Source organism: Chelonoidis abingdonii, chromosome 3 (genome assembly GCF_003597395.2).
Source record: "Chelonoidis abingdonii isolate Lonesome George chromosome 3, CheloAbing_2.0, whole genome shotgun sequence".
NCBI classification, from domain to species: Eukaryota; Metazoa; Chordata; order Testudines; family Testudinidae; genus Chelonoidis; species Chelonoidis abingdonii.
The window spans coordinates 197,956,430-197,980,219 of NC_133771.1; the positions used below are offsets into that span (position 1 = coordinate 197,956,430).

At 44.0% G+C, this 23,790-nt stretch overlaps 1 protein-coding gene across 5 annotated transcripts in view; it reads right to left on the reverse strand.

Annotated features, from left to right (window-relative positions):
* The window catches only part of USP34 (ubiquitin specific peptidase 34), a 299,367-nt gene that overhangs the window by 171,334 nt on the left and 104,243 nt on the right, over nt 1–23,790 (reverse strand). For 3 of the 5 annotated variants that reach the window (XM_075064434.1, XM_075064433.1, XM_075064437.1), the window contains exons 11-18: nt 23,148–23,273; nt 22,566–22,695; nt 21,862–21,897; nt 21,323–21,453; nt 20,040–20,656; nt 16,567–16,781; nt 15,409–15,524; nt 15,199–15,326 (exon numbers count right to left, since the gene is read on the reverse strand). In XM_075064434.1, the coding sequence (XP_074920535.1) occupies nt 15,199–15,326; nt 15,409–15,524; nt 16,567–16,781; nt 20,040–20,656; nt 21,323–21,453; nt 21,862–21,897; nt 22,566–22,695; nt 23,148–23,273 (1,499 nt within the window). The remainder of the gene's footprint in view (nt 1–15,198; nt 15,327–15,408; nt 15,525–16,566; nt 16,782–20,039; nt 20,657–21,322; nt 21,454–21,861; nt 21,898–22,565; nt 22,696–23,147; nt 23,274–23,790) is intronic. The other 2 variants (XM_075064436.1, XM_075064435.1) reach the window with 2 other exon arrangements.

Consider the following 23,790-nt stretch of genomic DNA (forward strand, 5'->3'; position numbering starts at 1 on the left):
GGGTCCATTGCCAAGAGGCACTTTCTCGTAGTATGCCCTGAGTTAGGCTAAGAAACCTACAGGGAACTGCTATTGTGTCCAAGATCGCAATAAACCTAGCAGACGTGACTTTGCACCTTACTAGAGTCTGTGGTCATTGGGGCTTCTCGTTGGGTCTGCTGCATCAGCTATCTGCAGAGCTGGGGCAGCACATGGGGCGAACACACGCACGCAGCCGAGTGATACCAACAAGGAGACAGCAGAGCACCACACCGGTAGCATCTGACAACACACTTCTTGACAACACTACGCTTAAATGCCTAGGATGTACTGTGCCACTGCAGATCCCTAGTTGGAGCAAGGAATGGCCCAGAGGATCTCCATTTACATATTGAAGCTAAAAATAATTCTCCATTTAAGCATCTTATTTAATATCTTTGCAGTGGATCTGCTTGGAGAATTTAGCTCTAAGAATGAAATCACCAATCCTTAACTGGTTTGTTAAGGGCCCTAGACAGTCAAATCTATGGCTGTGTGTTTGTCATAGCCACATCTGTCATGATAAATACTATGCACCATAAATCATGGTATTAGTAAATCAGTTAGCGTAATCTTGTTCATAATGGGCTATGAAGTTCTATCAATTTGGTTCTGGATTAGCGAATTGGAGATAAGACAGTTACCTTTTCCATAACTGGTGTTCTTTGAGATGTGTTGCTCATGTCCATTACTCAATAGGTGTGCGTGCTCGCCATGTGCACCAGTGAGAGAAGTTTTTCCCCTAGCAGAACCAGTAGGCGAGCGCCCCAACAACCCCTGGAGTGGCGCCACTAGGATGCAGTATAAGGGGCACTGTGCGCTCCCCCTACCCTCAGTTCCTTCTTGCCAAACAACTCCAACAGAGGGGAAGGAGGGCAGGATGCGGAATGGACATGAGCAACACATCTCAAAGAACACCAGTCATGGAAAAGGTAACTGTCTTTTCTTCTATGAGTGATTACTCACATGCATTCCACAATACGTGATGCCAAACTATACCTGTTGGAAATGGGTAGGAGTTCACAGACACTCGGGACGGAGTACAGCCCTGCTGAACCTGGCATCCTCCCTGGTTTGGGAGACGATCACATAATGTGAGGTGAACATATGAACCGAAGACCATATGGCAGTCCTACAAATGTCCTGGATGAGAACATGGGCCAAATATGCAGCCGACGAGGCTTGTGCCCTAGTCGAGTGCACCATCACAATTGGCAGCAGGGAGACTCCCGCCAGGTCGTAACGAGTATAAATACATGAGGAGATCCAATTGGAGAGCCACTGAGTGGAGACCAGCCAAACACATGAGAGGCAATGAACAGCTGTGAGGACTTCCTGAACAACTTTTACGTTCTAGGTAAAAAGCCAGAGCCCATCTCACATCCAGCATGTGGAGGCAGCGCTCCTCACTGGATGCACGGGGTTTGGGACAGAGCACCGGCAGGAAAATGTCCTGACCCATACCGTAGGCGGAGACCATCTTGGGGAGGAACGAAGGATATGGTCACAGCTGAAACTTATCCTTACAGAACACCGTGTACGGGGGTTCAGAGGTCAGAACCCAGAGCGCTGAGACTCGTCTAACAGATGTGATTGCCAGCAGGAAGGATACCTTCCATTAAAGGTGCAACCAGGAGTATGTAGCTAGCGGTTCAAACGGGGGACCCATCAACCTCGTCAGCACCAAGTTCAGGTCCCACTGCAGGACTGGGGGCCTAACATATGGGAAGAGACAATCCAAATCCTTAAGAAATTGGCCAGTCATGGCATGGGAGAACACAGTATGGCCCTGCACTGGCGGGTGGAAGGGCAAAAGGGCTGTCAAGTGCACCTTGACAGATGAGGGCACTCTGCCTTGGGCTCTAAGGTGAATGAGATAGTCTAAAATGAGCTGAAACAGAGCAGTTACAGGTGAAACGCTCTGATCAGCTGCCCACTGGGAAAACCAAGACCACTTTGGCAGGTAGGTCCGACATGTGGAGGGCCATCTGCTTTCCAGGAGGACGCGCTGAATTCCTTCCGAGCAAGTCCTTGCCTCCCTGCCTAACCATTGTGCAGCCACGCCGTGAGGTGAAATGCCACTAGGTTGGGGTGAAGGAGGTGAAGGGGGCAGCTCTGGTCCTGGGATAGCAGGTCCAGGCAAGATGGCAACAACCATGGCAGGGCAACTTCCAGCTTGTGAGGGTTCCATACCAAAGATATCTGGGCCATACTGGAGCTATCAGGAGGACCCAGGCCCTGTCTGTTTTTATCTTTTCCAAGACCTTGCCAATCAGCAGGATCGAGGGAAAGACAGAGAAGCTGGCCTGACCAGGACAGGAGGAAGGCATCAAAGATGACACCCATGCCCAACCTCTATCGCAGCAGAAGTTTGGACACTGGTGGTTCTGCCATGCAGCGAACAGGTCCACTGGGGAGTGCCCCACGTTTGGAAAATCCTGTGCACCATCTCTGGATGTAGTGACCACTCGTGCTGAGAGGAGAAATTTTGGCTCAGGCAATCCGTCCAAGAATTCTGGGTGCCTGATAAGTGGTGAGATTGCAGGCAAATATCATGGCTATAAAGAAGTCCCACAGCCTGAGGGCTTCCTGGCAGAAGTGTGGGCCCCGCCCTGCCTGTTGACATAGAACATCGAGGCCGTGTTGTCTGTGAGAACCGTGACCACTCTGCCCTCCAGGTGTGAGCGGAAGGCCACGCATGCCAGATGGACTGCCCTGAGCTCCTTGACCTTTATATGCAGGACAAGGTCCTATGTGGACCACAAACCTTGGGTCTACACGTTCCCCACATGGGCTCCCCACCCCAGGTCCAACGTGCCAGACACCAGCTCCACGGATGGGAGCCGGCCCCTAAATGGGACCCCATGGAGCATGTTCCCCGGAGAGGACCACCATCACAGAGAGGCAATCACAGGTTTGGGCACAGTGACAACTTTGTCCATCCTGTCTCTGGACTGGGAGAACACCGAGGCCAACCAGAGCTGGAGTGGCCGCGGCCTGAGTCATATGATATGAATCACATATGTGCATGCTAACATATGACCCAGGAGCTGGAGCCATGCTCTAGCTGTGATCATGGGGAACCTTGTGACGGTGCTGATGAGCTCCCTTTGGGTCTCGAATCTGTCCAGTGGGAGGGAGGCCCTGGCCAACATCATGTCCAGAACTGCCCCAATAAACTATATGCGCTGCACTGGGACTAGTGTGGACTTGGTGTTGTCTACCAACAGGCCCAGAGTGGCGCACGTGGACAGGAGGAGCACCACATGATCCCGCACCTGCGACCTGGAGCTGCTCTTGACCAACCAGTTGTTGAGATAGGGGAAGATCTGGCCCCCTCTGACGTCTAAGGTAGGCCACTACCACAGACATACACTTTGTGAATACCCCGGAAGCAGTGGACAGGCCAAACGGGAGGACCGTAAATTGGTAGTGTTCCCGCCCAGTCATGAAACGGAGGAAACGTCTGTGTCCCTCAAATATATGAATGTGGAAGTACGCGTCCTGCATATCGAGGGCGGCGTACCAGTTCCTGGGATCCAGGGAAGGGATGATGGAGGCCAGAGAGACCAGGCAAAACTTGAGCTTTACCAGGTACTGGTTCAGGCCTCGCAGCTCCAGGATGGGCCTTGAGCCCCCTTTGGACTTCGGGATAAGGAAGTAGGAGGTGTAGAACCCCTTGCGTCTGCACTCCTCTGATACCACCTCCACCGCTCCTAGGCCAAGGAGCCGCCTTACCTCTTGCTCAAGGAGAGTCTCATGAGAGGGGTCCCTGAGGAGGAACGGGGATGGTGGGTGGGTGGGGTAGAGGTAAACTGGAGGGTGTAGCCCGGGGAGACAGTCTTGAGGACCCATCAGTTCGAGGTCAGCCATGACCACTCTGGGAGAAAAGCACACAATCGGTTGGAGAAGGGAAGCTTTATTGCGGGTGGATCCCTGATACGAACTAGTATGACGCTCCCAGGTGTCCCGTCAAAACTGATGCTTTCCCATCTGTTTACCCTTGGAGGGCCCAGGTTGGGGAGGAGACCAGGACTGCCTCTGCAGGCATCTTTTTTATAGTCCCTTGACTTTTTATAAGGGGGCTCACATTTAGAGTGGGTGACCTGGTTGGGAGCCTGCTGCGGTTTAAACTTCGCCTGGCCGGGGCTGGGACATAGAGACCAAGGGTCTTTAGTGTTGTGCAGGAATCTTTCAGGCTGTGAAATTTCACGTCCATCTGTTCTGCAAACAGGGCCTTCCTATCCAATGGAAGGTCCTGCAAGGAGTTCTGCACCTCGCTGGACAACCCAGACAGCAGGAGCCACGACGTCCTTCTCATGGACACTGTGGAGGCCATAGACCTTGCAGCCGTATCTGCGGCATCCGAGGCTGAAGGGCTGCCCTGGCAGCAGCCGTACCCTCCTCCACCACATCCTTGAACTCTTTTTTGTCACTCTCTTGGAAGGAGACCTCGAATTTGGGCACACAGCTTCACAAATTGAACTCATATCTCCCCATAAGAGCCTGGTTGTTCGCCACCCTCAGTTGGAAACTCAAGGATGAATAAACCTTTCTCCCGAATAAATCCAGCCTCCTCGAGTCCATATTCTTAGGAATTGGGGCTGGTTGCCCTTGCCTCTCCCTGTGGTCGGGGACGGCTTTAGGCCGGTTTGCCCAATTCCCCCGAACTGGGCCCCGTGCCTAAGAGGGCTTCGCGCCGGCACCTTTTTAATTTTTACTCATCCGTCAGTGCTCCAGGGGTCTTCAGCAGCATTTTGGCGACGGGGCCCTTCACTCGCTCTGGGTCTTCAAATTGCCGCTGAAGACCCAGAGCACCGCCGGATGAGTATGAATCAGCCTCCGCACTTGTTAAAGTTGGGGCTGCCTGTGGTTGACCGATTCAACCACTAGGGAGTTGGGGGCAGAGTGGGTGTACAGGTATTCATGTCTATTGGTGGGCACGAAGTACTTCTGTTCTGCCCTCTTAGAGATGGGGAGCAAGGAAGCTGGGGTTTGCCACAAGGCATTTGAGATCTTTGCTACCCCTTCATGGAGTGGAAGAGCCACCCTGCCTGGTGCCAAAGCCGAGAGGAGTCCAAGGGTTCCTCCATCTATTTGGCTTGAAGGTTGAGGCTTGATGCCACCTTTTCAGCAGTTCCTGGTGGGCTTTAGAGTCCTCCTGCGGGACAGGTGGAGGAGGGGCCATGATTGACTCATCCAGGGACAATGAGGATGGGGATGCAGTACTCTGCATACCCACCGGTGCCGCAGGTCCCACCACTTGGTCCCCCTCCAGGCAGTGAACTGGGTATGAACGCTCCACCGACTACTTCCTGGGAGGCTGAGAACGGGAGACTGATGGTCTCTCCAAGGCTCCAGCCACCAAGCGAGCCACCACCAGGTGCTCCGTCGGGGACCATGGGACCCACTGGTACTATGGTGCTGGCCAAGAAGCCTGGTGCCACTGCACCTGATGTGGTATTGGCGGAGCAGGTTGTTCAGCCTCACTGGCCCATCAACTGACGACTGCGAAGGGAGGCCGGGCTGGCATACGATCTGTCACTATCCCAGGACCAGGACGAGTGGTGGCGTTGGGAACGGTGCCAACCACAAGACGATGATCCCGGCATGGAGGAGCAGGAGTACCACTGGTAGCAGTTGCTCCGCGACCGGTTCTGACAGGCGGATCTGCGACGGCGAGGTGCCAGTGATCGACGCCTGGAACTGTGGGAGCGGTGCCGCAGCAGGGACTTTGAGCAAGATGAAGAACGGGAATGGCGTTGATGCCCCTACCGCGAAGGGCTACAGTAGCCTCTCAGAGACCAGGACGTCTGGTGCCGTCTGACCCAGTCTCAACAGGGCACGCTCTCCTTGCAATGTCTATGGTCCCTCAAGGAGGAGCGGTGCCTGGAACCCTTGCCAGTAGGTACCCAGCCAGACAACCTGGTGGGGGTTGACAGGGACCGGCGTGTACTGCGTACGGGGTGGTTGATGAACAGGGAACGGCGTTGGGAACCTTTCCTAGACCATGAAAGGTACCGTCCAGGCAGCGACTGCGGGGATCCAAGTGGTGGCTTGCCTCTGGACCGGGGAGCCAACGCTGGCAGTGACCCTGATACCAACAGAGACATAACGTCCCAGGCTGCTTGCAGGGCCTCTGGTGTGGAGGGCAGCTCAGAGTGGGCGAGGCTACTCCGCTCAACTTGAGTCGGAGGCCAGAAGCTCGATGGGAACCCAGAACTGCTCAACACAGGTCTAGTCTCTCCCATGGTCCTGCTCGGGTGTCTCGGTGGAGAAGACCTCTTCTTAGCCTTCCTGGAGTTTTTCATGGACGGGGAGCAGTGCCGGCTAGTGGAAGGCACCGAAGGGTCGCCACACACCGACGCCCAGGTGCTCAGTGCCGACTCTAAGCTGCACAATGTTGTCGGGGTCAAGGCCAACTCCATCAAAATGGCTCAGAGCCGAATGTCCAGCTCCTTCTTGGTCCAAGGCTTGAAGGATCTGCAAATCTTGCAGCGATCGCTGAGATGGGTTTCACCCAGACAGCGTAAACATTCCACGTGCGGATCACTCACGGACATCGGCCACTTGCAAGTGTTGCACGACTTAAAGCTTGCACTAAACTAACTCTAAACTAAACTACTTCTAACTAAAGGTACTACTAACCATGAACCAACAGAGGGAAGCTGCAGCCAAGCTGGAGCAGAGCAGTTCGATGCACCTTCACTAGTGGAAAGAAGGAACTGAGGGTGGGGGGAGTGCGCAGTGCTCCTTATTCGCGCCATAGCTGCACCACTCTAGAAGTTGCTAGGGGCACTCCCCTACAGATACTGCTAGGGAAAAAACTTCTGGCACTGGTGCATGTGGTGAGCATGCACACCTATTGTGGAATGCACATGAGCAATCACTCAAAGAATAATCTGTTTCTTTAAGTAGGTTAAACTATAATTATTATAAAGCCATTTCAAATCATTTTCATTACAAAATAAAAGTTATTTTGCACAAAATAATGTGAGCCTGAACTTCATAATTTCTCCCAGGACAAGCAACCAGCCTAGTCACCTTCATGAAAAATCCAGTTTCAGAAACTCAGTTAGATCAGGATTTTGACCAAATTATAATGAGATTTGCTCCAAAAAGTGCTTAATGTTTCTTCTGAGTTACAGGCATTCAGGCTCTCTCATAAAATTATGAAGAGGACTGAAGTCTAAAAAGATTTGTTGGCACCTGCAAACGTCAAAATCTCTTCTAGGTTAGCCATAGTTAAATGCACCAAAGTTTAAAATAACTCTGCAGTCAGCAAACTTTTCTTGCCTCAGAAAAAACAGGCTGTGTGCTTCTCAACTTCTTCTGGTTTGCTTAAGTGGGTCTACGTCTTCTCAGAGTGCGTATATAACTTGCATGAAAATTAACTAAATTTACAAATACTCACTGAGGCGAAAATAAGCATATAAGAGTGTAACTAAATATGTATTATATCAATTTAAGGAAGATGTACAAAGCATTTGATATGGTTCCACATGGGGAATTATTAGCTAAATTGGAAAAGATGGGGATCAATATGAAAATTGAAAGGCGGATAAGGAAACTGGTTAAAGGGAACTACAAACAGGTCATACGAAAGGTGAACTGTCAGGCTAGAAGAATTACTAGTGCAGCCTCAGGACGGTTTTGGAATCAATCTTATTAATCTTTTATTACGAACTTTGGCACAAAAAGTGGGAATGTGGCAATAAGTCTGAGATACACAAAGCTGAGAGTTATTGCTAACACGAAAAGGATGGGGATATATACAGGCAGATCTGCGATATTTGTAACTGAAGTAATAGTAAATGATGAAATTTAATAGTCAATAGTGAAGGTCTGACATCTTAGGTGAGTAATACAAGAATTTGAGTATAAATTGGGGTCACATCTAGTTGAGTAACAGAGGAGAAGGATTTCAAAGTATTGATTGATCACAGGTATGACTATGAGTGCAAAGTGTTTATGGTCTTAAAAAGCTAAGCTGTCTTGGGAAGTGCATCAGGCAAGGTATTCCAGCAAAGATAACGGAGGTGTTTAGTACTATTAAAAAGGCACTGTGGTTACCTCAATCTGGAATACTGTGTGATTGGTCTCCCATGTCAAGGGAAGAGTGAATTCAAACTGGAGCAGGTTCAGAGACAGGCTACTAGGATGATCCGAGGAACGGAAAACCTGTCTTATGAAAGGAGAATCAAAGAACTTGGCTTGTTTAGCCTAACCAAAAGAAGGCTGAGGGGAGATATGATTGCTCTCTATAAATATATCAGAGGGATAAATATCAGGGAGGGAGAGGAATTATTTAAGCTTAGTACCAATGTGGACACAAGAACAAATGGAAATAAACTGGACACTAGGAAGTTTAGACTTGAAATTAGATGAAGGTTTCTAACCATTAGAGGAATGAAGTTCGGGAACAAACTTCCAAGGGGAGTAGTGGGGGCAAAAGACATATCTGGCTTCAAGACTAAGCTTGGTAAGTTTATGGAGGGGATGGTATGATGGGATAACCTAATTTTGGCAATTAATTCATCTTTGATTATTAGCAGGGAAATATGCCCAATGGTCTGTGATGGAACGTGAGATGGAGTGGGATCTGAGTTACTACAGAGAATTCTTTCCTGGGTGCTGGCTGGTGAGTCTTGCCCACATCCTCAGGGTTTAACTGATCGCCATATTTGGGGTCAGAAAGAAATTTTCCTCCAGGGCAGATTGGCAGAGGCCCTGAAGGTTTTTCACCTCCTCTGCAGCGTGGGACATGGGTCACTTGCTGGAGGATTCTCTGCAGCTTAAGGTCTTCAGACCACAATTTGAGGACTTCAGTAACTCAGACATAGGTTAGGAGTTTGTTACAGGAGTGGGTGGGTGAAATTCTGTGGCCTGTGTTGCGCAGGAGGTCAGACCAGATGATCATAATGGTCCCTTCTGACCTTATAGTCTAAGGAATGGTGTCCCTAGCCTCTGTTTGTCAAAGGGTGGGGATGGATTGCAGGAGAGAGATCACTTGATCATTACCTGTTAGGTTCACTAGCTCTGGGGCACCTGGCATTGGCCACTGTCGGTAGACAGAATACTGGGCTAGATGGACCATTAGTCTGACCCCATACGGCCATTCTTATGTTCTTATGGGATAATAGCAGTGCAAGCCGCCGTGTGGGCCAGAAGGGAGAGTCAGTGACGGACATGTATGTGTGGATATCGTCAGAGCATCACAATAAGGGAAACGAGGGTGGCAAAGCAGTCCTTGGGGAGAAAGGCACAAGTCTCAACAGAGTCCAGCTGTGCCCCTATAAAAGTGTTCAGATAGGGACAAGGATCAACTTTTCCTTGTTGATGCAATATCTAAATTGTGGAGGAGGGTGCACAGAATCCATATGGTGGTAAGGAGGTGGGAGTGAGAGGGTGCCATGAGAAGCCAGTTGTCCAGGTAAGGAAAAAGGGTATGGCCCTGTCTGCGCATGTGGGCTCCACAATCACGAAGACCTTCCCTTAAGACGTGAGTGGGAGGGAGGGAAGGTAGCAATCCTGAAGGGAAGGATACATAATTGATAATGGGCACCGCCCGATATAAGGTGAAGGAATTTGCGGTGAGCAGGATGAATGTCTGTGAAAGTATGCATCTTTCATATCAAGAGCTGCGAACCATGCTCCATGAGAAAGGGAGGGGATGATGAGGGGAAAGGTGACTAACCTGAAACAAGCGTTGTGAATAAACTTGTTCAGGGGTCAGAGGTCCAGAATAGGGCAAAGATCATCCCCTTTCTTTGGAATGAGGAAACAGTGGGAATAGAAGCCACGGCCATGGTAACATCATGGAACAGGTTCTATGGCACCCTTGTAGAGGGGCGTTGTAGAGAAAATGGTCTTGTGAAAGGTCCAGAGGGTGGCCAGAAGGGAAGGAGAGGAATTTGATGAGGTAGCACTGATAGATGATGTCCAGCACCAAACAGTCAGAGGTAATTCTGCCTCACTTGTGGGCAAAGAGGACAAGATGAACTCTGAAGACAACTTGTGGTGAGACTGGAGGGGCCAAGGAGGGTACGCAGATCTTGAGGGAAGAATCAAAAGGGCTGTTTCAATGGTCAGTGAAAGGTAGAGGTGGTAGAAGAGAAATGTCGGGGTTGCTGAAAGCCAAGGCAGAGGCGAGGTGAGTCAAGTTTTCACTGGGGGTATGGTTGGTAAGTGGTCCATGGGCAAGGACGCAGGGGTGGACGTTGGTGGACGGGTGGAGACTGGATTATCGATGCCCAGGGAGCGGAATGTAGCTCAGAAGTCCTTACAGGAGTGAGGGGACTCATCCATTTTGTCACTGAATAATTTAGTATCAAAAGGAAGGTCCTCGAGGGTAGTCTGGACCTCTTTAGGGTAACTGCTAGACTGGACGACTATGCCGGATGCCAAGAAGCAAGACGCAGTGTCTGCAGCGTCAACTCCACCCTGGAGAATGCCCTTGGCTCCCAGTTTGCCCTCATCTATCAGGCATTGGAATTCCTGCTGGCAGTCTAGTGGAAGAGTCTTGGAAGTCAGCCAGTTTGAAGTAGAACAGAGTCGTATTTGGCAAGAATAGCCTGGCAGCTGGTGATGCAGAACTGCAACCCTGCTGATGAATAAACCTTGCGACCCATCAAGTCTAGTTTCTTGGCAGCCCAGTCAGGGGGGTGCATTTGAAATACTGTCAGGCACATTCGGTGGTGGCATTGATCAACACGGAGTTAGGTAGTAGGTGGGTAAAAAGAAAGTTGGTGGCCTTCAAGGGAATGAAATACTAGAATTCTGCCCTTTTTGGCATAGGGGCACAAGATGCTGGCATGTGCCACACCACCTGGGACTGTTGTAATATGGTGGTATGGATGGGTAAGGCCGTACGAAGGAGTCTGGGTGGTTGAAGGATGTCCAGGAATGGTCCTTGGAGTCCTGAACACCTTCCCCCAGGAAACAGAGAGGTAGCTATATGATGGAGCAGGGACTGGTACTGTGCATGGTCATCTGGTAGTGAGAGGGAAGGCTGAATAAAGACGTCATCCGCTGATGACCAAGCGCCTGTAGGGATGAGTGGTTCCGATGGTGCAGCCGGGGCCAACACGACCAATGGTGCCAGGCGTGGAGCAGGAGGACGGTCGACGATCAAGTGGGGCTCATCTGTCATTCTCCAGAGAAGGGAGCCTGGTGGAGGTCCAGAGTGCGGTGGAGTGCTCGTAAAGGGCAACATAAGCGCTGTCGACAATGTCAGATGCAATAAATAGCTCCAAGTACGCAGAACCAGGTGCTTCAAGCCTGAGGGTCCTCGTGGAGTTGATGGTGCTGAGAATGAAGGTCCCAGTGTCGGGATGGACGGCAGAGCCGACGGTGAGTGATGGCATTTGGAGCAGTGCTCTGTGCACACTCTCTTCAGGGCCAAAGTAGAAGCTGGACCTTCTGCTGTGATGCACGATTTCTCATCATGGCTCGGGGAAGTAACACTGCGTTTTGAGGCGGTTCTCATCAGGGAACTGCCTTTATGCCTGTACTTGTGCTTGTGCACGCAGTAGGGCTTAGGCAGATGCGACGGTACTGTCAGTGCCACACGAGGGACCCGATGAGGCGCTGCTCCCGCGGTTGCATTGGAGCCAGGTCTGGTTGCACACGCAGACGCATTGCTTCCTCCATTAAAAAATTACAGAGACAAAGTTCATGAGCTGCTTGGGTCTGAGACAGGAATGAATGGCTGATGGAGCAGCAGGAAACTATGTGGGCTTCATCCAGGCAGTACACGCAACGGGTGTGTTCATCACTCACAATGAAGGAGCAAGGGCATGAGGCACAATTTTTTAAGCTGGTTTGATGGGACATAGTCCCCGGGCCAGAAGGGAGGAGTCCCCAAGAGGAGAAGTCCAACGAGATAACCTAACGGGCTACAATGAATAACGGACAACTAACTAGATAAGAAAACTATACACCATGAAAGGTTAGAATGCAGTACTCTTAGGTGGCTAAGAGCACGGAGGAACAGAGGTTCAGACTCTGGCCATGTGGCGGTAAGAGGAAACTGGAGTGGCGTCGACCCGTGCAGCCTCTTAAGCCTTGGACGCACCACGTGCCCAATGCAGGATACGTGTGCGGGTCAACGGGCACTACTATGAATAGTTCCTGCTCTGGCATATTGCACGCGTGTGCACCTGCATTTGGAATTCACACAGGGACCAGCACTCAAAAAAAAGTTACCTACCACTTCCATAATCGTTGTTCTTTGAGATATAGTGCAGATGTCCATTTCATTTTAGGCATCCATGCGTCAATGCACCAGAGCCAGAAAATTTTTTCCCATAGCGGTACCCTTCAGGGCAGCACATGTGCCTTCCACAAACTCACAGAATCAAAGGATCAGAGAAATTTAGGGTCTGAAGGGACCTTCAGAAGTCATCAATTCCAACCGCCTGTGCTGTGGCAGGACCAAGTAATCCCTAGGTGTTTGTCCAACTTGTTTTTCAAACTTTCAACGATGGGGATTCCACAAACCTCCATTGGAAACATACTCTAAAGCTTAACTGTTCTTAGAAAGCTTTTCCTAATATCTAACTTAAATCTCCTTCCAGCAGTTTAAGCCCATTACTTCTTGTCCCTCCTTCAGTGGACATGGAGAACAACTGATCTCTGTCCTCTTTATAACAGTGCTTGAAGTCTTGTCAAGACTAAACATGCCCAGGTCTTTATAAACTTTCCTGGGAAGCCAGGTTTTCTAAATCTATTATTATTTTTGTTGCTCTCCTCTAGACTCTCTCCAATTCGTCCACTTTTTCCTAATGTGTGGTACCAAAAGTTGGACATAAAACTCCACCTGAGGCCTCACCAGCGCCAAATACACTGGGACTATTACCTCTCATGACATACATTAGACACTCCTGCTAATATACTCCAGAATAATATTAGCTTTTTTCGAAGCACCATCCCATTGTTGACTCAAATGCAAATTATGATCCACTATAATCCCCAGATCCTTTTCAGAAGCACTGCCACATATCCAGTTATTCCTGATTTTGTAGTTGTGCATTTGATTTCTCCTTCCTATGTAAAGTACTTTGCACTTGTCTTTACTGAATTTCATCTTGTTTAATACAGACCAATTCTCCAATTTGTCAAGGGCATTTTGATTTCTAATACTGTCCTTCAAAGTGTTTGTGACCCCTCCCAACTTGGGGTAATCTGCAAATTTTATAAGCATACCTCCAACTCCCGCACCCAAGTCATTAATGGAAATACTGAATAACTGGAGCCAGGACAGACCCCTGACGGACTCCACTAGATATGCCCTCCCACTCGGACAGCAAACTATCGATAACAACTCTGAGTATGGTTTTTCAACCAGTTGTGCACTCACCTTATAGCAATTCATCTAGATCACATTTTCCTAGTTGCCCTGTGTCAAAAGCCTTACTAAAATCAAGAAATATCACATTTACTGCTTCCACCCTGCCCCTCCCATCAGATAGGCAAGAAACCTGTCAAAAAAGGAAATTAGGCTAATTTGGCATGAGCTGTTCTTGACAAATCCATGCTAGGTATTCCTTACAACCCTAGTATCCTCCAGGTGCTTATAAGTTGTTTAGTCATTTGTTTCAGTATCTTTCTCAGTACTGAAGTTAGGCTGACTGGCCTATAATTCCCTGGGTCTTCTTTGTTCTCCTTTTATAACATGGGTTTGCCCTTCTCTAGTTTTCTGGGACCTCACGTGATCTCCAGGAGTTTCTAAAAAAATTGCTAATGGTTCTGAGATTGCTTTAGCTCAGAGGTTCTCGAACTGTGGGTCAGGATCCCAAAATGAGTCATAACGCCATTTTAATGGGTTAGCCAGGGCTGGCTTAGACTTGCTGGGGTCCAGGGACGAAGCCTGAGCCCAAGCCTCACCATCAAAGGTCAAAACCTGAGGGTTTCAGCCCTGTGTGTTGGGACTCAGGTTACAAGCCTTGGGCTTCAGCTTTGCTCCCCCCAACCACTTCCCTGGACAGCAGGGCTTGGGCAGACTCAGGCTTCCATCCCGCCTCCTGGGGTCATGTCGTAGTTTTTATTGCCAGAAGGGGGTCGCGGTGCAATGAAGTTTGAGAACTCTTGCTTTAGCTAGTTCCTTAAGTATCCTAGGATGAATTTCATCAGGCCCTGTTGAGTTGAATACATTTAACATATCTAAATATTCCTTGACCTGTTCTTTCCTTATTTTGGCTTGTGTTCCTTTCCCCTTGTTGTTAGTACTGAGTATCTGGTCACCATTAACCTTCTAATAAAGGCTGAAGCAAAACAGACACTGAACACCTGCGTTACTGAGAGGGAAGCAGGAAGTGAGTCATCCTACATGGGCAACAAATATGATACTGACAAACACAGGAGGTCCTGTGCTGCTGCGTATGCTGCAGGCGTGGTTGGTACCAACAAAGCTGTTTACAAAGTTGGTGCTGCAGACAAAGCCAGCAATCTCGACAGTGTCTGATCAGGTTCCTGAGTTGATGACTCAAAAGAACCCGAGTGTGGTACTGGAGACCATCTTGCAAAGGCTGCCCTAACCTCAGTACTCGACTTCTCATGGTGGGCCAATGGGGACTGAGCCCTTGAAGAAAAAGCAGGATTGCCTGCTCCTTGCAGGGCACTAGAGAGAGAATATCTTCTATCAGACACCCTTCAGTATAGGGTGCCACTAAGTCTGGCAGTGCGCTGAGAAAGGTGTGGAATCTGAGTCTCCACACACCAAAAGGTTCAGTACTGAATGTAGGCATAAAGCTGCCTCCATAAGAATGTCTCTGACCCAACTTCTCTATCTTTCTTTGTCTTGGTCCAGAGATTGAATCCCTTTCAGATAGGGCATTTATACCTAATGTGACCATCACCCTGGCACTTTATGCAGCTGGAGTAGGGATCGCTGACTGGCATCAACTTACAGCATTTGAAGCCCAGAGACTTTGGCATGTCCCAATTGGAAGCAATATCAGAAAGGTTCACATCACTTTTCAGATTGCTTTTTTCCCCCTTTACTTTTATGTTTTACTCATATCAGCTTTAACATGCCTTTGAGTAAGATTAAGAAACTAATATATATTCAACATGACCATTATAAGGCATATGCTTAAAGAAAGAAATGTCTATTTTGATACATGAACATAGAAACAGATAAATGCAATAATCTGTGATAGCATAAATAATTTCAGTTACCTGTTATTTGCTAAGTTTTCCAGGCAGCCTTCGATGAATCTCATTCGGATCTGCCTATCAGTAAACCAGCACACTAAGGAACAGAGCAGCTTCTCTGCTTCATTTATTAATCCCTCAGAGAGATGAATCTACAGAAAGTAAGAGAAAAGATATTGACAAGCATCTATTTATTTTCTTTTGGCAGATATTCTTTTCTGATATTTAACTTACTGCATCTTCATCCTGGACCAGATCCCACAAAAGAGTATTTCCCTTCTTACAAACATTATCCAAGTTAATATCCGTCACTGCGTTGCTGTTGTACTGGTGTTTATGAACTGCTGGCCCTAAGCAAAACACAGACGCTATTATTGAATATGTACAAAGAAACACCTAATTTGAATAATCCAAAATCCAAAAAAAGTATAATTGAAGACTTTCTGCACACATGGAGACACTCAAAAGAAAACCAAGGCAACATAACCATGCGAGAATGATTAACCTAAAGCTCATTTGTCCCTGCTAATGGAAGACATACTTGCGTACACGTTTTAAAAAAAAAAAACAAAAAAAACAATCAATCAATCTGTAGACCTGAGGACTTGAGTCTTCATAAACAGCCATCATGGGGAGGACACAATGAATGTCAAAATTTTCCTCCCTTATATTGTACTGTGATTTTTAAGTGGTGTCTTCCATCCAACAGAGCAACAGTAAAACCAGGAATTTAGTTTTCCACAAAAAAATTAATATTTCAGTAACAGATTTTCTTAAAACCAGTCTTTTGCATCTGGAATCCATAACAAATACTGATAGGTGCAGTTTTGCTTCTTAAATTGAGCACAGCTGATAACTGATACATTTAGATGTCTAAGAAACTAATATGTTTAAAATACATCAGTTCTGTCTGCATACAATAGTATGTACTAGGCTGCAATTATTTGCACGTGCAAAATTAAAGATACCAAAAGGAAATTAGGATAAGGTCCATTTCAAATTCATAATTTGGGTATTCACAAGGAAAAACAACTGGATAAGATCTCAAGCAGAATGCTAAAAAAGTGATCGATAGTCCACTAGTTTCTATTTTATCTTGCATACAAATCATTTGACAATAGAAATGAAAGAAAACATATAGAGAAATATATTTATATAGCATATGACGTGTACAAAGAAATCCTTTGAAATAATACAGCATCTTCCACATTGTTAATAGTTTTACACACTTTGTGCATGCTCACACATTACTGGGGGGTTTGTTTGTTCGTTCATTTTCTTAAAATTACCTGTTTGTTGAAATTACTGGAGAGTTTATTTTTAAAAAGACAAAATTCAAGTTAGAAGTACAGAAAAAGGGTTGGTTTTTTTCTTACTATTACTAACTCTTACCTTGACTAAGGTGTTCATGGTAGATAGAAGCAAGGTTAGGAAGGTGCTGTTGAAGATGAGATGTTAGCTCAGCATGTGAATTAATCTGTACAAGTTCTTCTTCACAACCAGACTCTTCACCATCAAAATCAGCCATATTTTTTTCAGATTTTGCACTGACCTGGGAACTACTACAACTGACATCATCTGCACTTAGCATATCATCAACCATGTGTCTGTAAAATACAGACAAGCATTAAAATAAATAATTTCAGAAACATGTTTTGTACAATAAAGCTAATTTTATAAATTTCAATTACTATATATGTCAGATATAATTTATCACAACAGATGAAATAAAAAATATTTGTATTAGAGCTGTCAAGCAATTTTAAAAAAATAATCACGATTAATTGCGCTGTTAAACAACAATAGAATATCGTTTATTTTAAATATTTTTGCATGTTTACTACATTTTCAAATATATTAATTTCAGTTACAACAGAGAATACCAAGTGTACAGTGCTCACTTTGTATTTATTTTTATTACAAATATTTGCACTGTATAAAACAAAAAAAAATATTTTTCAATTCACCTCAAACAAGTAATGTAGTGCAATATCTATCATGAAAGTTGAGCTCGCAGAGGTAAAATTATGTTAAAAAACACAGCATTCAAAAATAAAACTATGAAAAACTTTAGAGCCTACAGGTTCACTTCTTGGTCAGCCAATAACTCAGACAAACAAGGCTGGTTACAATTTGCAGGAGATAACACTGCCTGCTTCTTGTTTAAAATGTCACCTGAAAGTGAGAACAAGCATTCTCATGGCACTGTTGTAGCTGGCGTTGCAAGATATATACGTGCCAGATGCGCTAAAGATTCATATGTCCCTTCATGCTTCAACCACCATTCACAGAATCATAAAATATTGGGGTTGGAAGGGACCTCAGGAGGTCATCTAGTCAAATCCCCTGCTCAAAGCAGGGCCAATCCCCAACTAAATCATCCCAGCAAGGGATTTGTCAAGCCTGACCTTAAAAACCTTCTAGGACGGAGATTCACCAACCTCCCTAGGTAACCCATTCCAGTGCTTCCCATCCTCCTGATGAAAAGTTTTTCCTAAATCCAACCTAAACCTTTCCCCAACAATTAAGACATACATCCTATAGATATAATCATAGATATATATGCTACCCACTAGAGACAAGATCTAGAATTCATAAACTCTTCTAGAACCCTCTCAGGTAGTGAAGCAAAAAAAAAAAAAAAAAAAAAAAAAGAATAGATCAATCCAAACCAAACATACTACTCATTACAGACGAAAAAATAACCATCCTTAAGTAATCACATCAGCAACATAACATACATACCTAGATTCCATGTGCTACCCACATATATACATATATATAGATATCGCCTCCATAGGAAATAACATATATCAAATATATTACAACATATTACTAAAAGATACAAAAATAAGATAGAAAGAGAACACAATGACATAGAATACATAATAGAAGAGAACAAAAAACTAAAAAAAACTGCATCAAATAGAGAGAGAAAATGATTCAACAATACAATCGATCTGCCTAAGGCAAAATGCCAAAAAACACCTACTATACAGCCAAAAATGCCATTAGCCTTCTTGGACAACAGACAACTCTTGACTCATATCCAGCTTTATCATCACTGTAACTCTGGTCCGTTTCTGCAGACTGCTGCCAGCCACTCTGCTCCACTCTCTGCAAAAAGTGCATGGATTCTGCCCTCCTAAGTGCAGGACTCTGCACTTGTTCATTGTTGAATCTCATCAGAATCTTTTGGCCCAATCGTCTAATTTGCCTAGGTCTCTCTGTATGCTATCCCTCCTTCGGCATATCTACCACTTCTCCCAGTTAGTTGTCACTCTGACAACTTTGTAGAAGAGTGCAGATCCATGCATCACATCAGATCATTTAAAATGAGGACTGACTTCCATGCTGATGAATGGCAGATTCTGGTTATAAATGAATCCAAAGCAGTGCAGAAAACACTGGAACATGTTCATTTTATCATATCTGAGTCAAGATGCCAACAGCAAAGGTCGATTTTCTGTTTTTGGTGGTTGGGTTCTGTAGTTTCCGCATCAGACTGCTGCTCTTTAAGAATTTTAAAAGCATGGTCCACACCTCGTTCTCTCAAGTTGGAGGACTTCAGATTCTTAATCTAATTCTTGGTGTTGCTTGGTGTGCTGTCGCTAGTTCTAGAAATCTTCTTTTGTGTTTGTCAATTCTGCTGTGAAAGTGTTTTTAAACGAACAGTATGGTATTAATCCAAGACTGCTATAACATTGAACAAATATGGCAGAATGTGGGTAAAAGAGGCAGGAGATACACAATTCTCTCCCCAAGGAGTACAGTCGCAACAAATTTAATTGACCATTTTTTTACAAGCATCATAAACATGGAGCCTGTCCTCTGGAATGGGTGGCCAAGTATGTTTAGCATATTTGACATGTAAATACCTTGCACGCCAGCTTACAACAATGCCTGTTCTCAGTTTCAGGTGTCATTGTAAATAAGAAGCAGGCAGCAGTATCTCCCATCAATGTAAACAAACTTGTTTGTCTTAGTGATTGGCAGAATAAGAAGTAGGACTAAGTGGATTTGTAGGCTCTAGAGTTTGACACTGTTTTGTTTTTGAGTGCAGTTATGTAACCAAAAAAATCTGCATTTGTAAATTACACTTTCACGATAAAGAGATTGTACTTCAGTACTTGTATGAAGTGAATTGAAAAATACTATTTCTTTTGTTTATCATTTTTAGAGTACATATATTTGTAATAAAAATAATATAAAGTGAGCACTGTGCACTTTGTATTCTGTGTTGTAACTGAAATCAATACTGAAAAAGTAGAAATACATCCAAAAATATTTAATACATTTCAACTGGTATTCTACTGTTATAAGTGCAATTAATCACAATTAACTTTTTTAATCACGATTAATTTTTTCGAGTTAATCGCGAGAGTTAACTGCAATTAATTGACACCCCTAATTTGTATGCAATGAAGCAATTCAACGCAGCAGTTAAGTTTATCTGCATGAAGTGATACTTGTGTGTGTATATACAGATAAACACAGATATGAACCACCTGGCAACACAGTTTATCACTATGGAAATTAGAAAGATAACTAAAAAGCAAATCTTCGGCTTCATTAATGAAAGATCAAGTCACCATGTTGTTGTTACTAGCTGAACAATGTAAATTTGCCAACAGAAGAATCTCAAGTGTTTTCTTCCAGCATCTCTCTTCATCCAGTATAAAAAATTTGTCTTTAATTAGACAATAAAATAGATTGTTGTGCAACTATTTGTAGGGTATTAAAAAAGTAATTATCTGAATGATCCAGGAACATGGCACATCTATAAAAACATGTCTGAACTGTACATTTAGCTATCACTCTTATTGCTATTGTAAAGGAAATTAAAAGAAGCATAACCAACCTACCCATCATGATGGTGATGGTGGTGGTGATGGTGGTGGTGATGCTGTGGCCCAATAAACTGCCGGCAGTTAAATAATTCATTTCCAATGGTTTCCCCAAGGAAGTTCCCTGTATGTGTTATACAAGAATCCTGAGACCCTTGTGATATGTGAGCCGGATTCATTTCCCCTGTCATATCATGTTCTGCATCTTCAGTGTGTGAACAGGCATCTAGCATTCTAATTCGACTATCCACTGGAGGGACAGACTCAGTGTTAAAAACATGGTCCTTTCCTGACCCATTGCTTGCACCACTCCTATCTGCTGCCCCTTGTGAATCTCCTAAACAAATGCCTGCTTGTGATTCTATCTTCCTGCTTAGTAGCTCTGTGCTCCTACTGTTTTTCTGAGGATTATGACCCCTATCTTCCTCCTCTTCCTCATCATCTTCTTTGAGAGCTTCAATATCTGCAATATCTTCTGATTGCACCTCACTCCCTGGACTTCCTGCAGACTGGCTTGCATGACTGGAATTGGCCTCATTACTGGATCCATCACTGTGGCCACTGCTGCTACCAGGACCACTGCTGCCATCCTCACCACTGTTTGCTGTCTCATCAGAACTTCCTTGCATGGACTCCTATAATGTTAAAAAAATTGATTACATCCAAAATAAATTGTAAAACTATATATATATAGTTTAACTATATATATAGTATAAAATCAACATTAATAAAATATTTATTAGACAAATTCCAAAATTCTTTAATTGTAAGGATATACATCGAATCTACTGTTTTTCATCCATTCTTCAGGAGTTCTTTCACCGTGACACAGTTCTACAAGGTTTGTTTTGACCAAGATTTAGGTACACAAAACATTAAAAAAATCAGATTACCCTATTCGTAATAGATCACATGCTTCACACATATATAGGGTGGAATCAAAGTTCATTCCCACGTTCATGCAGTCATTTGCTAAGTAAGAGATGATACAAATACACTAAAGTAGAGTTTAACTTAAAAATATTTTATGATGCAGTACTCTTTTTTTTTTTATTCTGTCTGTTTACTTAGGGCTAGACTGGGCCTGGGCCTTGGCCTTGGCGTCAGGTATCGAGGCAGGGTAGTAACTTGAAGCAAGGTTTCCTGACCTCTCTTCACAGACATAAGTAAGAAAAGAATATATGCATGCATATTATGAACTGTGTTTGTCCCTTAAAACTATCCAAAAGTCTCAGAAAAATTATTCTCATAACCGATTAATAGCAAATCAATAATTAAATACAGAACATCTATAATTGTACCTCTGTATCTGAAAGTCGTTGTTGCACATGTTTGTTTCTGTTGATTATCTGCTCCTCCATTTCAATGTCACTACCTCCACTTTGATGGGTGTCACTGTTGTCACTACTTTGAGGACTAGCTGCAGGTGACCCTATTTTAAAAGCATGTTCCTAGTTATGTTATTTTCACTAACCTATACATTAACAGTATTATACATATCTACCTAGTCTCCTTGATGTCAACACCATATTCCTGACAACAACTCAACGGGGGATGTAACTCAAAACGTAAGCTGGACTCCTTTAAATATAATATTTTTGAAAGGTAGTCACCACTTTGCTGCAAATCACGAGTTCCAATGTTACTTTTATAATGTGACAGAGATATCAATTTGTCACCATCTACACAAAAAAGAATTTTCAGCTGACTTCTCATTAAAATATACTTTAAAAATTGCACAAACTCATCTCTGCTATACAAAGCCTATTGCTCCAGATTGCATTCATGCTATCAAAAGATTATAACTGAGGTTGCAGAGTATTTCTAGTACTCAACTTACAAGGCGATGGGGCTGCCCTTCTGAGCTCTTCTTCCTCTGAAGGGAAAGGAAAAAACAGGAGGGAAACATTCTAAGTGACAGAGTTTCTTTGGGTTCTGCATATCAGTTGCTTATAGTATATAATTAACAGTGGCAAAGGAAGGAAACCTACAATAAAATAGGTCCACACCACCTTCCAAAGTGGCTGTCCGTGAGTGTCTACACAAAGAAGCCTAAGAAAAGAGGAGCAGTATGTAATGTCAAGGAATGAAAATTAAATGAAAATTCAGGTAAAGACAGGTAAAGATTTAGAAAATAAAAGAATGAACTACAGTTGTAAACCTTCAACAGAATAGGTGCAGTCAGCAGGTACTCCATGGAAATCTTTGAAAGAGAATAGAATTGAATGTAGGATGTATACGCAGAATTGTTTGTGAATGGAAAGGTTTTCAAAGATGTTCATGAAACTTCAATGTCTCTTTACAGGATATGGGTGGGGACAGGAGTAATCTCTTTGTAATCTTCTTTATTATCCTTGACTTGAAAAGTCTGCCTCAATGATACAGCAAGCCACATTTTCAAATTTTACTTTCATATGGTGTCTACTACATGAGCTTATGGTTCAAAATTACCAGTTAGCACTGACTGATTAAAAATCAAAGACTAAACTGTAGTATCTACTTTGGAATAATATACAAACATTACACTGCAAAATATATACTCACCTTTCTTATTTCCCATGGGTAGATTAGTACTGAGTAAAGATGCAAATGAACTCTGTTTTGATAACTGGGCCTTAGCTGCTAGTGCATTATTCCACAGTGCTTTTATAAGCATTGATGCCAAATATAAGGTCTATAAACAAAACCAGATTAACTTTTAGATAAGATTTTAGTACAATGAAAAAGCAATTGGTTTCCAATGTAAAAGATACACTTGTTGCTTCTTCTGAACTCCAATACAATGGAACATGAAAGTAAATAAATCATGAAAACAAGTGAATGCTTTGTTATACAAAATGGAGAAATGTCTAATATTAAATATAAGGAAATTTATCAACTTCTAAATGGATATCAAAAGTTAAAAGCCAGAAAGGCTAATTTAAGATGCATCACAAAAATCCTATTCAGCACAAAAATCCTATTCAGTACATTACTGCATATTCCTATATTATAAAAATTATGAAGAGAAACAGACTGTACATGTCCAGTGAGCCAATATCATGTATATTTTCTTTTTCTTGTCACACATGACATTGAAGAAGTTAAAACATGTACTATTGTACTTCAGGTTTTTTTTGTTTTTACCTGTTCAGTATGAGCACTTGGATGAAGAGTTGACACTAGATTAAGAAGATGTCTAAGCGGGACAGGGTCCAAGTTCTTGATTAATGAAGGAAACAGATCATGTATATAGCGACTACAATGTTTCAGCTACAAAATACAAACAAAAAGACATAAGAGAGAGGAAAATAAATTTCCAAACATTCATAAAATTGTCTTCATTAAAAAGCTTCTTCACATAAAAATTCTCAGGCAACTTTATCATTCAAAAACTATTCTGAGCAGTATCAAACCTTCAGTTTTTATTTAACCTAGCTTCTCATTAACAACCAAGTGAATTTTGGTAAGATGACATATAAAATCACTGAACTCCTGCTTAGTTTTAAGGTTATAAAAGTTTTGGGAAGATTAAAGAAAATTGTTTAGAACTTATTCTGAATTTTTGATTTAACTATAAATTCAATCAATTAAGTTTTGTGTATAAATTCCTGAGGGACAAAAGAGTACAGGTCTATCACATCTTAGACGCATTTAACATGGGCAATTTCAGCTTTACCCAGTCAGCAAAACCAAGAAAAAAACAAGAGAAAAAAATAACAATTTAAATACTGTTTCTGTAGTGCGGGTGATTCCACCCACCATTACACTCAATGTAATTTTGACTATA